The 17,120-nt window shown below is 31.2% G+C and overlaps 2 protein-coding genes across 2 annotated transcripts in view; both read left to right on the top strand.

Moving 5' to 3' along the window:
* Window positions 1-131, top strand: part of LOC143059585 (uncharacterized) — a 45,215-nt gene extending 45,084 nt beyond the window's left edge. Inside the window, exon 15 of the mRNA XM_076233102.1 lies at window positions 75-131. The gene's annotated coding sequence lies outside the window, so the exon portion shown is untranslated. The remainder of the gene's footprint in view (window positions 1-74) is intronic.
* LOC143059586 (fibroblast growth factor receptor 2-like) lies at window positions 129-9,060 on the top strand. The gene is made up of 3 exons (XM_076233104.1): window positions 129-238; window positions 3,716-3,828; window positions 7,949-9,060. Exons 1-3 carry the CDS (start codon window positions 183-185, stop codon window positions 8,143-8,145), a joined length of 366 nt encoding a protein of 121 aa, XP_076089219.1. The 5' UTR covers window positions 129-182; the 3' UTR covers window positions 8,146-9,060.
* Window positions 9,061-17,120: the final 8,060 nt, after the last annotated feature.

The raw sequence follows: 17,120 nt of genomic DNA, 5'->3' as shown, positions 1-17,120 counted from the left end.
ACATGGATCTGCACACAAATTTGAAACAGGTATACATTTTAATTTCATATCAGAATGTTTTGCATCAATTCCAGAATGAGAATTACCATCCATACAAATCTTATGATGGTACACAACCATTTGTTTTACCAACAATCAGAATTGAACCTGGTCCAAGAAGACGCTTGTCATCTGATTTGACCATGATGTCAGAGTATGATCTCCCTCTGGACAAACACTGGGAATTTAGACGGGAACAGTAAGTTAAAGCATAACATTGACCATTCCATGAAAGTTATCATACTGTAAAGACATATATATTGACTCATGACAACATTTAAACTTATATCTGTCGACCCACAAATAGCATTGCTCACTGTTTCTGACATCCAGATTGTTTCTTTGGTTAAAAGCTGTATAATGACCTGATATTTGATTGGTTGTATCAATTTTCAGATGAATTCAATAGATATTGTAACCACTGTAGTATGAAATATAACAAGAAGTTTTTCCAAAAACTCTTTTTTTCCAAGGTTTAACATTTTCTCATATATATACTGGAATCATTAGGGCTCAACAATAACACTTGTCTGATTGTCTTGTACTAGAGGATAAAAAGGTCAGACAAGTAAAAGCTATATCAATATTAATTTAATTTAACAGGTTTATATGCTCTTATAATATACTAGATTATGGAGTGTGTGTCCGAGCGAGAATATTTAGTCAGACGTCAGTCGCTACCCTGATATACCCTATCTTTTTTGGGTAATTAATACAGATAGCTTTTGACATCTTTAGCTGAACAGATTTATCATTTTTTCATAACTTAATTCATTGTATGCTGGTTCATATTCTGGACACCAGTCTTTGCTCCTTTCTAATATAATTCACAAACAAAAAACAAATAGGAAGCTTAGAAATGGAAAAATATTAAATACTTAACTCGTTCAAAGGGTAATTACACGTCTCAATCTTCAAAATCGCCTATCTAAAAATACTACCATCGCTAACATTTTTAAAAATAAAAATCGTGGTTACCCTTCTATCGATAAGTGTCATGCCAAAAAATGAGTAACATGTCCCTGTCTTTCCACCAACAATACGGTAAGGTCCACACTTAATGGTCGCTCATTTTCTTTAAAATTTGAAACTGATATAACTTGAAAAACAAACAGTCTTATTTATTTACTCACATGAAACAAACCAGGATGCGGTATTCAGTACGTAGGTTAAACTGGTCGATATTTATCTAAACGCACTCAAGAAAATAACCCAATAAATTCAAAAGTATCATTTATTAACACCTTAAGAAGCACAGTCATCCTATCAAATATTTAGCAGTTCAACCTTTGGAAGAAGTAAATAAGCAGCCTGGTGAATCTCATTCAAAGTTTGTACAATCACGGAAAATAATTGAATTAAATTAGATTAAAAAATATCAAGAACCGATACTGTTAACATTTTGGATATTGTTTCTAAAACTGTTCGAAAAAAAACATTCTCATGGTCGTAGAAAAAATCACAATCAAAGAAAATTTCGGACCAATCACACCAATATTTCGGACCTAATTTCTATTTAAAAAAACAACGGCAGACATTATCTGTTAACAAAGCTCTGTTCATTACCGATTAATAAGTTAAATAAAATTTTAGAGGATTGCAACACAATTTCATATAGCAGTCCTAAGTACGAAATTGTTCAAATTATAATGGCATATTGTTATTCTAAACTGTTTCCTAAAATTGATCGTCCTGAAGATCATAAAAAACATTTTATTAAAATAAAGTATGTCAATAAAGGTTTTGATTTTGTAAATATTGCTGGTATTTTTAACAACCATTCTGTTAAAGAACAAATTCCTGGATATTTTGATAATACTGAGCTCCCTCTTATTTGTTATATTTACAAGAAATCTACCTGGAAATTTGTGTTAAATTATAGCCAATTGTGTAAAGATTTTAATATCAGTGAAAATACACCTACTTCATGTAATTGCAGTAATTCCAAATACATTTATGGACCAATTTCCCATGTTATAACAGGAGATCTTAACATATTTCAAGACGGAGAGTTAAAATCATTCCTCAGTAAAGGACCTAATTATCTTCCCCAGTCAATTATAAATTGGAATGAGTGTCGTAATATCATCCATGACTCACTCTGTACTTACTGTATGAAATGGATAAAACTGGAAAAAGCTGACAAAAAATTCGACTTTAAAATAAAAACAAGATACAAATCCAATGAATTTACATTGACATGCCTATCAGACGGTGCCTCATATGCAAGTCTGATTTGACTTGGCATTGTTAAAAAGTAGATCCTAAGTTCTGTGACATGACTAGTTTCAGTTTTTCTTGACTCATAATTTTTGAAAAATATTTCAAAAGATATAAAACTAACTTCTGTTCTATTGTTTTAAATTTCTTTTGTTCCTTGAATCAACTTATAATGCAAAGTCCTCCTGGACAAGTTGAAAAAAATGTTATTGTAGAGGCCTGATCATGCAATACAATGTGAGAAACTTGATTTTCTGGTAATTTTTTAAAAGAGCAAATATAACATTCTCACATTACCTAGATAAAAAAAAAACATGTGTCTCGGTACAAAATTGTTCAAAAACACTGAAAATTGTAAATCATTAGTAATAAATGGTTTAACCCATTAAAACATTTAATCCATCACTGCAAATGTTTGCACCTGTCCTAAGTCAGGAATCTGATGTACAGTAGTTGTAGTTTGTTTATATAATTTATATGTGTTTCTCGTTTCTTGTTTTTAGCTCACCTGGCCCGAAGGTCCAAGTGAGCTTTTCTCATCACTTGGCGTCCGTCAACCATCGTCGTTAACTTTTATAAAAATCTTCTCCTCTGAAACTACTGGGCCAAATTTAACCAAATATGACCAAAACATTATTAGGGTATCTAGTTTAAAAATTGTGTCCAGTGACCCGGCCAACCAACCAAGATGGCCGCCAGGGCTAAATATAGAACATAGGGGTAAAATGCAGCTTTTGGCTTATAACTCAAAAACCAAAGCATTTAGAACAAATCTGACATAGAGTGAAATTGTTTATCAGGTCAAGATCTATCTGCCCTAAAAATTTTAGATGAATCGGACAACCTTTTGTTGGGTTGCTACCCCTGAATTTTGCTGTTTTTGGTTATTATCTTGAATATTATCATGATTATAATAGATAGAGATAAACTAAACAGCAATAATGTTCAGCAAAGTAAGTTTTACAAATAAGTCAACATAACCGAAATGGTCAGTTGACCCCTTTAGGAGTTATTGCCCTTTATAGTCAATATTTAACCATTTTTCATAAATCTTAGTTATCATCAAAACACAATTTTGTCATGTCCTTGAATATTCACATAGACAAAAGTGAGCGACACAGGCTCTTTAGAGTCTCTGGTTTTATATAGATTAGAACGTTGGTTTTCCCGTTTGAATGGTTTTACTCTAGTAATTTTGGGGCCCTTTATAGCTTGTTGTTCAGTGTGAGCCAAGGCTCTGTGTTAAGGCCGTACATTGACATATAATGGTTTACTTTTATAAATTGTCATTTGGATGGAGAGTTGTCTCATTGGCACTCATACCATATCTTCTTATATCTAAGAAAATGTGTACAACTATTAGAATTTTATTTAGTTATATATATATATGGTTACATCAATCAGTATCTCAATATCTAAATGAATATGAGATGAAATAATTTATTTATTGTTATAGGTTATCACTTGGTGAACCTCTTGGGGAAGGAGCATTTGGTAAAGTTTTTAAAGCAGAAACTGTTGGTTTAAATAAAGCTCCAACAACTGCCATAGCAGTCAAGATGTTGAAGGGTAAAATTTACTTATATATTTTAGATCAAAAATCAAATAGTATTAATGAAAACTGGATTTATGCTTAGGTTTTCTTTTTTTATTAGACAAGCATAAAATTTTGGGAAATAAGAATTGAATTTTTTCCATCTTTTTTATCTTTATTGAAAAATTTGCATTGTTATGGCCCTGCAACGAATATGGCCTGCAACAAAGATGTCGGTGCCATATAGTTTTACCCATGTCCGTAATTCGGTCATTCCGTAATTCTGTCATTCCGTCATTCCATCATTCTGTCATTCCCTAATTCCACAACTAGGAATTGTTAAGTTTCAGTTTTGTTCCGCTTGGCTCATTTTTGCTATAATTATGGGCTTTGAACTTTGATAATTTTTTGAAAATCACAGTTAAAAGGATGAATTGTTTGAGTATAAAGGACAAGATTATAAATATCCAATTAATGTTCTGATTCAAACAATAAAATAATTACAAATCAATTAATGTCATTAGTGCTGTAATGAATTGTTAAAATCTCAATACTTTTATTTTTTGTTTGATGATTCTAGCTGTTAATCTGGATTATCCCACCTCAATCAACAGGCCTTGAAGTAATAAATATTTGAGTCAGTTTTTTGTACTTAAACAAATAAAAACCAATCAAAATGCTGGATTTTATGTTTTAAGAAAGATTTTTGTGCTCCGAGCACTGAGCAAAGTTTTATGACTTCAACCCCAGGTCTAATGAATGTCAAAACAAATCAGTGACAGGTTGACCTTGTTCCTAATTAAATTTGTTCAGGTTACAATTATGTGATAATCATGTTTTCAATCATAATTTCTTGAAAGGTTTTAAACAGTTGTTTAAAAGTTGAAAAGTTACAAAGTAAAAACGTACTTATAAAAATAAACTTCTCATAGAATAAATCATCACTTTACAATATTATGTCACATGACTGACCAACATGACTTGTGATCACCTGATATATTATATGGTTTATCTTTTCAAAATGAGTGTTGTTTATTCAATTTTCTTACACTTTTCTTCAACTCTTTATGATGAACACATACAAAACAATAAGTTATGACAACAAGGAACACAACTCTAGGCTGATTTAACCAATAACAAAAGCTTTATTGTGTCTTCAATATTAAGACAATTGGCAAATTTCCGGATTGCAAAACATATTGACAAATTTACACGAAAAACGTAACAATAAAGATATAAAATGTATTTTATTTGAATAAAACATGACAAATCAAGAATATTAATATTATAACACATAAAAAACAATCAAGGTTTGAGCAAAAAAAATCCTTACTTTTCACTTCAATTGGAAATTTTTTGATCCAATTTTGGACCTGAAAAAAAACTAAGAAAATATTTGTAGTCATGTATAACACACAGGGTATAAATGTAAATGTGTTCGTTATACATACCAAAAGACAGTACTCCTTATTACATAAACATGGATAGTTTGTAGGATCGATTAAAACCCATTTTGATGTCCCATTTATTATGCCCCATTTTGGTGCATTATGTTTTCTGTTCTTTGCATCCATTCATTCGTTCTTTTGTCTGTCCATTTGTTCATCTGTCCATCCATTGGTTCGTTCTTCCGTCCGTTTGTCCTTCCGTCTGTCTGTCCCGCTTCAGGTTAAAGGATTGGTTAAAGTTTTTGGTAGAGGTAGTTTTTGATGAAGTTGAAGTCCAATCAACTTGAAACTTAGGGCTCATGTTTTCTATTTTATAATCTTTGTAATTTTTATGCCAAACTAGAAATTTTCCCCCATTTTCAAGGTCCACTGAACATAGAAAATGATAGTGTGGATGGGCTATTCATGTACTGGGGACACATTCTTGTTAGCTATAACCATTTGAGCTTATGTTATAACTAATGACTTGGCGTCCATCATCATCTGTTGTTAACTATTTCAAAAAACCTTCTCTGAAACTACTGGGCCAAAGATTTCAAACTTTAACAAAAAAAAATTTCCTTAATTATCTGGTATCTTGCTTATAAATTGTATCCGAAGTTTTGATCCATCGACAAACATGGCTGCCATTGTTGGGTTCCTGCCACTAAATTGGTTATCTTAAGGATTTTTTTTAGTTTTTGTATGAAATTAATTAAAGATAAAGATAAACTGTAAACAGCAAAAAATGTTCAGCAAAGTAACATCTTCAAAAATGTTTTTTATGACAAAAATTGTCAATTGACCCGTTACGGAGTTATTGACCTTTAAGGAAAATTACACAAGTTGTTTTATTTTTTTTTTAACTTTATAAAACTTCGCAAATGAATTTAGTATAAATTTGTATTTTATTTCCTTGTACTTCAAGAAACAAAGACACTATGGTTAAAATGGAACAAATGGGTAAAATGCATTTATTTGCTTTTAATGAAAATATGACAGATACAATGAACATTGTATTGGCATTTGTAAGCCTCTTATTATTAAATATAAATTGAAAAGCAAAAACAGTCATTGATGAAAGATTTAAGCAAAAAAACAAACTTGTGAGCAATTCAAGCTCTGCTTGTTCTATTGGGGATCCAAGGCAGTGGCGTAGCCAGGGTTGAAATGATGTGGATGTTTTGCCGAGTCGAGCGAGCCGAAAAATGTTTTGGACCTTTTTGTGCAGAAAATATTTTTTATTTAAGCACATGTACTCCCCCAGAATCCGACACTAGTTAGATTTTTGTTTAAATTCAAAATACCCACCAATTCATATATTTATATTTTTAACCAAATTTTATTGTTTTCTTGAAACTACCATCATTCAATTCATAAATATTTGATGTAAAGTTTCCCCCCCAATCTTCTATTTGACATATCAAAAACCGTTTAAACGGACTCCATTACAGCGGCACTTCTGTATAATTTAGGAACTTCTGAGTATAGGAACTGAAGTGACTTCTCTTTCCAGGAATTTGAGTCTACAACCTTGGATTTTTGATTACTGAGCTAAACGCATGCAGGAGACATAAAAATACCTGGCGTCCGATCGTCCGGTATTGTTAGCACTCTCATGTGTACAATTCATGTCAGATTAAGTGAAACTCATATCATAAGCAATGTCTTTGACAATTTTGAAAATAATTCGTAATCAAATATTTTTAACTAGTAATGTCCCTTTGAAATATAAATTGTAATGGAAATCCCATTTCATTTGCTGTGAAGCTTTTATTTCTTTTTAGATATTAAAAATAAAAAAGAAAAAGAAATAAAAGTTTTTTTTAGTTATTCCCTTGTTCCTTGGCCTTTGATAGATAAAATATGACATGTAATGTGCATGGCGGGGAATATTGGATCTTTGTTCTTTACTGAATAAAAATAAAATTAGTATTTGAACCTAAATAGAAATGGGAATTCATAAGCCTAGGACTTATCACGATCTATTACAAATTGATTTGTTTTATCACGTCGTTTACAATGTCGCAAGAAACGATATCAGGATATGGTGTTTTAGTTGTTAGTTACTATAGTCAAATGAGAAGCCATCCCTCCACTAGGTTCAATTTCAGATGAAACATGTCCACGGGTCTGCGTATCAGTCCTCTCCGCTTGCCTTAGCTGATGACATAGACTATTTATACGAAGAAAAGTTAACTTGAAACACTATTCTGCGATTCATGTATCAAACTAAATTATCCTAAATGAAAGACCAGGCATACTGCTTCGAAAATGACTGGATGTTATCCTCATATCCTCAGCCTTGTTACATTTTGATACTTCCGAGTTAAACTGCTGTTTTTTTTATTTTTGTTTTGTCAAAATGATTTGGATGCTTGAGCATCTGAGCATACATGCAAGCTATGCCACTGCAAGGGGAGGGTTCCTGATCAATGTTTTTGAATGGGGACATATAGTCCTGGGTTGGGACAAATTACTTTTGATTCATTAACATTAGTTTGATACCAATTTTCGTGGGTACAGGTGAACATTGAATTCAAATGTTCATTGAATAACATATTTTGAATAGGCTTTGAATACAGAGATTGGAAAAATTACAAAATCAAATATCCACGATTATGCAAGTTTTAAGCAATCCATGAAAATGAATGAATCCACAGTATTCTTTGAATGTGACCAATGGTTTTATCCATTAATAATTGTCAATATTATTTAAATATTTTAGAGGATGCAACCGATAGAGAATTGACAGATTTAATGCAAGAAATGGAAGTGATGAAATTAATAGGATGCCATGAAAACATTATTAATTTCCTGGGATGTTGTACACAAAATGGTAAGTGGTGTACTTTAAGGGTTAAAAACGATCTTGGTCCAATGGGCAGCACTTGTTGTCTGTCGTCCATATTAAATGTCCGTTAACTTTTAAAAAATCTTCTCCTCGAAATTACACAGGACCCATGCTCTGAGAAAACCATCAACTGCCCCCTGTCTGATTTGCTCCAAATGGTTTAGTTTCAGAGATATATACAAAAATCTGCATTTTACCCCTATGTTCCATTTTTATCCATGTGGGCCATGAGGGTTGGAAGGTGGGGTCATCTGATACATTTTTTTAAAGAAAAAACATATTAATTATTATGGTCAAGTATGGTTAAATGTGTCTCAGTAGTTTCATAGAAAGAAGATTACCAACACGTGTCAGATTTGCTCTAGGTGTAATACCACCATTGATTTTTCCCTATTAAAATTGAAAAAGGAAATGGGGAATGTGTCAAAGCGACAACAACTCGACCATAGTCTTTGTTAAATTTGCACTTTTAGAAAAAATGTGCAGAATTTATCTTTGTTACAAATAAAGATATACTTGGCATGAGTAAAGTTTTATCCTGTCCAGTACTATAGAAAAAATTTAACATAACATTTGATTGCATACAAGAAAATAACCATCACTGGAACTTAACCAATCAAAGGAGTAGGAGCAATAAGGCCCTTATTCGGCCCAAAAATTACTGTAAATTAAAAAGTTATCATACATATAGTAGATAAGATGCACACAGATATACAGATTATGTGACGTCATTTAAATATATTGGTAGATAAGGTGTACATCGTAGTTACAAAGCGAGTTAAAGTGGCTGTGAATCGAAATATATATATATATTATTGTGGAAATTCCAATACGTCACAAAGCAATATGGCGATTGTTTACATCAATGTTGACAATGAGTTGACAATGAGATGATGTGTTGAAACACGAAAAGGAAAATATCTCTCGAATGTGAATAAAATGCATGCAAACGTAAGTGAATCTATATATCAGATATTTTATTTAGTATAAAAGAATGCAGTATGATTCGATTTTGTTTTATAAAGAATATCAATTGTGGTAAATATAAATAATGTGTGTTGCATGAATTTAATATTTGAAATTTCAATATTTTCACAACCATAAAAGAAATTGTGTTTAATTAAATATTATGGAATCTAACATCTGAACAAGAATTTGTGTATTAATATTCATGTCACGTGATAAGATAGGCACGATAGTAGATAAGGTGCACACAGATATACAGATTATGTGACGTCATTTAAATATATTGGCAGATAAGGTGTACATCGTAGTTACAAAGCGAGTTAAAGTGGCTGTGAATCGAAATATATATATATATTATTGTGGAAATTCCAATACGTCACAAAGCAATATGGCGATTGTTTACATCAATGTTGACAATGAGTTGACAATGAGATGATGTGTTGAAACACGAAAAGGAAAATATCTCTCGAATGTGAATAAACTGCATGCAAACGTAAGTGAATCTATATATCAGATATTTTATTTAGTATAAAAGAATGCAGTATTATTCGATTTTGTTTTGTAAAGAATATCAATTGTGGTAAATATAAATGTGTGTTGCATGAGTTTAATATTTGAAACTTCAATATTTTCACAACCATAAAAGAAATTGTGTTTATTTAAATACTATGGAATTATACATTTGAACAAGAATTTGTGTATTAATATTCATGTCACGTGATCAGATAGGTACATGGTAGATTAGGTCCACACAGATATACAGATTATGTGACGTTATTTATATATATAAGTAGATAAGGTGTACATCGTAGTTACAAAGCGAGTTAAAGTGGCTGTTATTCGAAAATATATATATTGTTGTGGAAATTCCAATACGTCACAAAGCAATATGGCGATTGTTTACATAATAATAATAAAATTCTTTATTTAACGAAGGTAACACATTTAACAATTACATGTTAATCTTCAAAAACTATCAATACAAATAAAAAACGTACAAAAATACATACAATATAAAATACATAATACAGTTAAATAAGCACATATGCATTCAGTAGAAGAAGAAAAAGAAATACATTAGTTTCATGCATCTTTATTCTGTTCAGTTAGAAAATAGTTTGAACAGTTGGTCATAAATGTATCTAAGTTATCTATTTCTTTAATATTATTTGGTAAATTATTCCAGGTAATAAGACCAGAATATTTAAATGTTCTTTTCAAAAAATCAGAATTAGGTCTTGGTAAATGAAGAAGTGGCATGTTCACGTCCTTAATATATGCATATTTATTTGCCACTTGACTTTAAGAAGCCATCCTTTAACATATTTGGTCGGGTTCTTGTCTCTTTGACATATTCCCCATTTCCATTTTCAATTTTATCATCAACTAAAAAGTAAAACAAGACAAAGAAAATTTGCCTGTCTGTAATTGTAGGAACTTAATTTCACACAGTGGCAATTTTCACAAATAAATTTATATTCTCGCTCTATCATTTACCGAAATTGACGAAATACCTATTTGCTGTGAAGATGTTTGATATTATACAAACTAAAGGCATGTAGAACAAAATCAGAAAACTTTTCCAAAGCCCAAAGTTTTTTTATTGTTTTTATTTTTCTTCTTCAAAAGTTTGACAATTGAATTTGATACACAAATCTGAACATTTGAGTTTAATAAAGCATATTACACATAGAGTTTGTTCTAGAACGGGAGCCTGTCGTGAATTTAAAAGTGATGCAAAAGACGTCACACTTCTTCTGATGTCAATCGAAGTAAAACCGTTAAATATTTTAAACTAAACACTGGTGTTGTCACCATAACTAATTATGGTTTATTTCATACAACACAAATGATTTAAAATGGGCCGTGGCATTTTTGAGAAATAACTTTAAGGCCAAAATATTGGCCATGTGGCACAGATTTTCTGAATACCATTAAAGTCAATGAGGCTATCAGTTTTTACAAATACTAATAAATTGCAATTAACACCAATTAAAAGACTGATCAAATATAAAAAAAAAACACAAATACAGTAAAAACATTCGACACTTGAGAGTGATAAATGAACGAAGCAGACATACTGTGGTGTCATCACACGAGCAATCATATACAGGTACCATGCAGAATAGCGTGACGTTATCAATTGTTGTCAGGGTTGCCATGGCGCTGTTTGATAAAGTTCGAAACCAGGCCGATTCTTAGCAGTCAAAGGTAAAACGTTTTTCAATGCCATGGCAGTCAAAGGGTCAATACTCTATGATAAAACCACAAAAACGTAAAACGCTTCAAATTCTACAAACTGGCATGTAGACTCCTGCTGTCCTTTTGTAGCTAAGTACAAAAAATGTACAAGGAGAAGACATCATATCTAAGTTTTATTTATCCGGTTGGGAACAAACCCTCTATATGGTGTTTATACCTGTATAGAGGGATAAAATTATTGCTGGTGCTGGAAAAATATAAAATATGTTATTTTTGTGAAGTCATGAAAGGCTATTTTATTTCTTGCCTTGATCCCTTTCTGCGACAGGAAAGTGTCACAGCAAGAATAAGCTTTTGGGTCGATCTGGCCCCACGTAGATCCGGTCCAAGTCGATCCGGCCCAATGTCGATCCATCCCATATGTAAAATCGATCCGGCCCCAATAAAAAATATATTTATCATGTATATAAGAAATAAAAATAAAGATATATATTAATTGTAATTCATAAATTTTTATGATTTTTGTCGAGCCTGCAACTTTTGTTGCAGAAAGCTCGACATAGGGATAGTGATCTGGCGGCGGCTACGGCGGCGGCGTTAGCTAACTTCTTAAAAGGTTTATATTTTAGAAGGTGAAAGACCTGGAGCCTTCATACTTTGTATATAGATGCCTCATGTTATGAAGTTTCCGTCAGTCACATGTCCAATGTCCTTGACCTCATTTTCATGGTTCAGTGACCACTTGAAAAAAAAGTTCAGAATTTTTGTAATGTTGAATTCTCTCTTATTATAAGTAATAGGATAACTATATTTGGTATGTGCGTACCTTGCAAGGTCCTCATGCCCGTCAGACAGTTTTCACTTGACCTCGACCTCATTTCATGGATCAATGAACAAGGTTAAGTTTTGGTGGTCAAGTCCATATCTCAGATTCTATAAGCAATAGGGCTAGTATATTTGTTGCATGGAAGGACTGGAAGGTGTACATGTCCAACTGGCAGGTGTCATCTGACCTTGACCTCATTTTCATGGTTCAGTGGTTATAGTTAAGTTTTTGTGTTTTGGTCTGTTTTTCTCATACTTTATGCAATAGGTCTACTATATTTGTTGTATGGAATGATTGTAAGGTGTATATGCCTAGCGGGCAGATGTCATCTGACCTTGACCTCATTTTCATGGTTCAGTGGTCAAAGTTAAGTTTGTAAGTTTTGGTCTTTTTATCTAGTATTATATGCCAAAGGTCAGCTATATTTGGTGTATGGAAATATATTATGATCTATATGTCAGTCCCGCAGGTTTATTTGACCATGAACTCAATTGCACGGTTCATTGCACAATGTAGTTTTTGTGTTTTGGTCTATTTTTCTTAAACTATAAGTAATAGGTCAACTATATTTGTTGTATGGAAGCTTTGTTACCTGTACATGTCTGCCTGTCATGGTTCATCTGACCTTGACCTCATTTTCATGGTTCATTGGTCTTTGTTTAGCTATCTTGGTTAATGTTAAGTTTATGTGACAGCTGTAATAAAGCTTTATACTTAGGACTATCAACATAATATCAATGATTAGTAAAGAAGGCGAGACATTTCAGTGTGTGCACTCTTGTTATTATAATGTCAATAAATGTAAAAGGTGTACGGTAAAAAAATAAAAAAGACCTTTGAAAAATATCTATTTTAGATGAGTATAAAACAACTAGGTTGATTATGTTTTTATTGCAAGTTTTCTAGATTATTGGGTATATTCATATTATAACGTATATAAAAGAACTCAAACATCAACATTAATCAGCAGTAAGGCCCTGGGTTCGTTCTCCTTACTTTTATCAAGGACGCATAATACTAAAATATTAATATTATGGGTATTTAAGTTAAATAAACCTTTTCAGATATTTAAATGGTATAAATTCTCGAAATTCACGAAAACACATGAAAATAATTAAAAGTTAATGGCTTGTTTTGGAGCATTAATAGGTCATAATAATAATTCTCACTGATTGTTGTTATAATTGCCTTTGATACATTAATAATTGGAATAATCCGAATGAAACAACTGGATTATTCGGGTTAATCTTAATCAAATTGGTTACGCTTCTGCGCATGTGCACCATTAGGAAATTTAATTGTGCATCCGAAAGTTTCAATATAATGATATCATTTATTCATACAATCCATCTCGTGTTAAATTCAAGTATGTACGAGGAGAGTATGACTTCAAATCAATTATGCTTGAACAAAAATATATGGATTTAGTCATGTTAGTTGTTCTGTCTGTGTTCAGATCTTTAACGCAATCAAATCATATTCCAGTTTTGGACATGTGTTTTTTAAAACGAAGGTTAAAATATTTTATGTCAAAGAGAAGATGTGGTATGATTGCCAATGAGACTACTCTCCACAAGAGATCAAATGACACAGAAGTTAACAACTATAGGGCACAGTATGGCCATCAACAATTAGCAAAGCCCATACTGTATAGTCAGCTATAAAAGGCCCCGAAATGACATTGTAAAACAATTCAAACGAGAGATCTAACAGTCCAATCTATCAAAAACAAATATGTAACACATAAACAAAGGGACAGGAACATACATACAGAATGTTGCGGGGTGAGACATAAGAGGTGTGTTCATATTTTTTTTTTATTTAAGCGTTCATCCTGAGATTGCGGTACCTTTTTGGTCACTATTTATGTGTTGCGTCTAAATATGAATTGTAACACTTTATAGTGACTGAACAGGTTGATTTAACTTCCTCAAGAAACAGAAAAAGAAGACGAATTCAATGGAACAGCTCTAGACTATTTAACATGCAAGCTGATTATAGATAGATTTATAAGGATAGTAACGTAAGTTATCAATAGATTGAATAATAATGGGGATAACCAACATTTTTATGCCGCAGCCTTAGCTATTGATGTTATAGTTTGACTCGACCAAATGTTTGAAACTTATACACAATGCTTATTACGCAAAACACGGATCAAGTTTGAATTTTAGTGGCATAACTTTAACCTTTCTAGAGAAAATGTATAGTACTATCAAACACTTATCAAAGCTGGTATATAGACCAGTTACATCCCTGAATAAGTAAACATTAAATAACTAAAGAGCATTACAAATAGTATCAACAGGTCAAATAAACAAGAAAGTACGATTTGAGAGTACTCTTAGTTACTGAAAAGCCAAAAACAATTAATTAAAAAAAAAATCATGCATCAGAGACTAAAATCAACTAAAACAGATCCCAGAGATTTAGTATTTCAACGTCATGAACAGTCAAATCAGACATGACTTGTGCAATGCCAAAAATAAATGTATGCTTGTTAACATATTGAAAAATTGCTGAAATTTTCGTCGTTTTCTTTCTCAAACTTAAGTTTCCCTCAACCTAACGTTATAAAACTTATACACAATTCTTATTGCAACAAAATACAGATGAAATTCAAATTTTGATGGTGTTACTATTACTTTTCTAGAGTTATGCCCCTTTACAAATGAAAAAATTACTGAATTTGTTAGTTGGTCTATCTTTTGAAACATGCTTGGTATAATTGGTTTTTATTGTGTAGAAAGATAGTACTATTATGTTAGATGGTCTATCTTTTGAAACATGCTTGGTATAATTGGTTTTTATTGTGTAAAAAGATAGTACTATGATGTTAGATGGTCTATCTAATGAAACATGCTTGGTATAATTGGTTTTTATTGTGTAGAAAGATAGTGCTATGATGTTAGATGGTCTATCTAATGAAACATGCTTGGTATAATTGGTTTTTATTGTGTAGAAAGATAGTACTATGATATTAGTTGGTCTATCTTTTGAAACATGCTTGGTATAATTGGTTTTTATTGTGTAGAAAGATAGTACTATTATGTTAGATGGTCTATCTAATGAAACATGCTTGGTATAATTGGTTTTTATTGTGTAAAAAGATAGTACTATAATGTTAGATGGTCTATTTAATGAAACATGCTTGGTATAATTGGTTTTTATTTTGTAGAAAGATAGTACTATGATGTTAGATGGTGTATCTAATGAAACATGCTTGGTATAATTGGTTATTATTGTGTAGAAAGATAGTACTATGATGTTAGATGGTCTATCTAATGAAACATGCTTGGTATAATTGGTTTTTAGTTTGTAGAAAGATAGTACTATGATGTTAGATGGTCTATTTAATGAAACATGCTTGGTATAAATGGTTTTTATTGCGACATAAGATAGTACTATGATGTTAGATGGTCTATCTAATGAAACATGCTTGGTATAATTGGATTTTATTGTGTAGAAAGATAGTACTATGATGTTAGATGGTTTATCTAATGAAACATGCTTGGTATAATTGGTTTTTATTGTGTAGAAAGATAGTACTATGATGTTAGATGGTCTATCTAATGAAACATGCTTGGTATAATTGGTTTTTATTGTGTAGAAAGATAGTACTATGATGTTAGATGGTCTATTTAATGAAACATGCTTGGTTTAATTGGTTTTTATTGTGTAAAAAGATAGTACTATGATGTTAGATGGTCTATCTAATGAAACATGCTTGGTATAATTGGTTTTTATTGTGTAGAAAGATAGTACTATGATGTTAGATGGTCTCACTAATGAAACATGCTTGGTATAATTGGTTTTTATTGTGTAGAAAGATAGTAATATGATGTTAGATGGTCTATCTAATGAAACATGCTTGGTATAATTGGTTTTTATTTTGTAGAAAGATAGTACTATGATGTTAGATGGTCTATCTAATGAAACATGCTTGGTATAATTGGTTTTTATTGGGACATAAGATACTACTATGATGTTAGATGGTCTATCTAATGAAACATGCTTGGTATAATTGATTTTTATTTTGTAAAAAGATAGTACTATGATGTTAGATGGTCTATCTAATGAAACATGCTTGGTATAATTGGGTTTTATTGTGTAGAAAGATAGTACTATGATGTTAGATGGTCTATCTAATGAAATATGCTTGGTATAATGGGTTTTTATTGTGTAGAAAGATAGTACTATGATGTTAGATGGTCTATCTTATGAAACATGCTTGGTATAATTGGTTTTTATTGTGGTCTATCTAATGAAACATGCTTGGTATAATTGGTTTTTAGAAAGATAGTACTATGATGTTAGATGGTCTATCTAATGAAATATGCTTGGTATAATGGGTTTTTATTGTGTAGAAAGATAGTACTATGATGTTAGATGGTCTATCTTATGAAACATGCTTGGTATAATTGGTTTTTATTGTGTAGAAAGATAGTACTATGATGTTACATGGTCTATCTAATCAAACATGCTTGGTATAATTGTTTTTTATTGTGTAGAAAGATAGTACTATGATGTTAGATGGTCTATCGTTTGAAACATGCTTGGTATAATTGGTTTTTATTGTGTAGAAAGATAGTACTATGATGTTAGATGGTCTATCTAATTAAACATGCTTTGTATAATTTGTTTTTATTGTGTAAAAAGATAGTACTATGATGTTAGATGGTCTATCTAATGAAACATACTTGGTATAATTGGTTTTTATTGTGTAGAAAGATAATACTATGATGTTAGATGGTCTATTTTTTTTAAAATGCTTGGTATAATTGTTTTTTATTGTGTAGAAAGATAGTACAATGATGTTTTTATTGTGTAAAAAGATAGTACTATGATGTTAGATGGTCTATCTAATGAAACATGCTTGGTATAATTGGTTTTTATTTTGTAGAAAGATAGTACTATGATGTTAGATGGTCTATCTAATGAAACATGCTTGGTATAATTGGTTTTTATTGTGTAGAAAGATAGTACTATGATGTTAGATGGTCTATCTATTGAAACATCCTTTGTATAATTGGTTTTTATTGTGTAGAAAGA

This window comes from Mytilus galloprovincialis, chromosome 14 (assembly GCF_965363235.1).
Source record: "Mytilus galloprovincialis chromosome 14, xbMytGall1.hap1.1, whole genome shotgun sequence".
NCBI classification, from domain to species: domain Eukaryota; kingdom Metazoa; phylum Mollusca; class Bivalvia; order Mytilida; family Mytilidae; genus Mytilus; species Mytilus galloprovincialis.
Note: the sequence above shows the minus strand (reverse complement) of the source record. Positions and strands in the feature narration are given on the sequence as shown.

What these genes read in the sequence shown, in the direction of transcription:
- LOC143059586 (XM_076233104.1), top strand. Translation starts at nt 183, where the DNA reads ATGATGTCAGAGTATGATCTCCCTCTGGACAAACACTGGGAATTTAGA. An exon ending in TGGGAATTTAGACGGGAACA is followed by an intron (nt 239 to 3,715) that starts GTAAGTTAAAGC and finishes TTATTGTTATAG; the next exon opens with GTTATCACTTGGTGAACCTC. An exon ending in AGCAGTCAAGATGTTGAAGG is followed by an intron (nt 3,829 to 7,948) that starts GTAAAATTTACT and finishes TAAATATTTTAG; the next exon opens with AGGATGCAACCGATAGAGAA.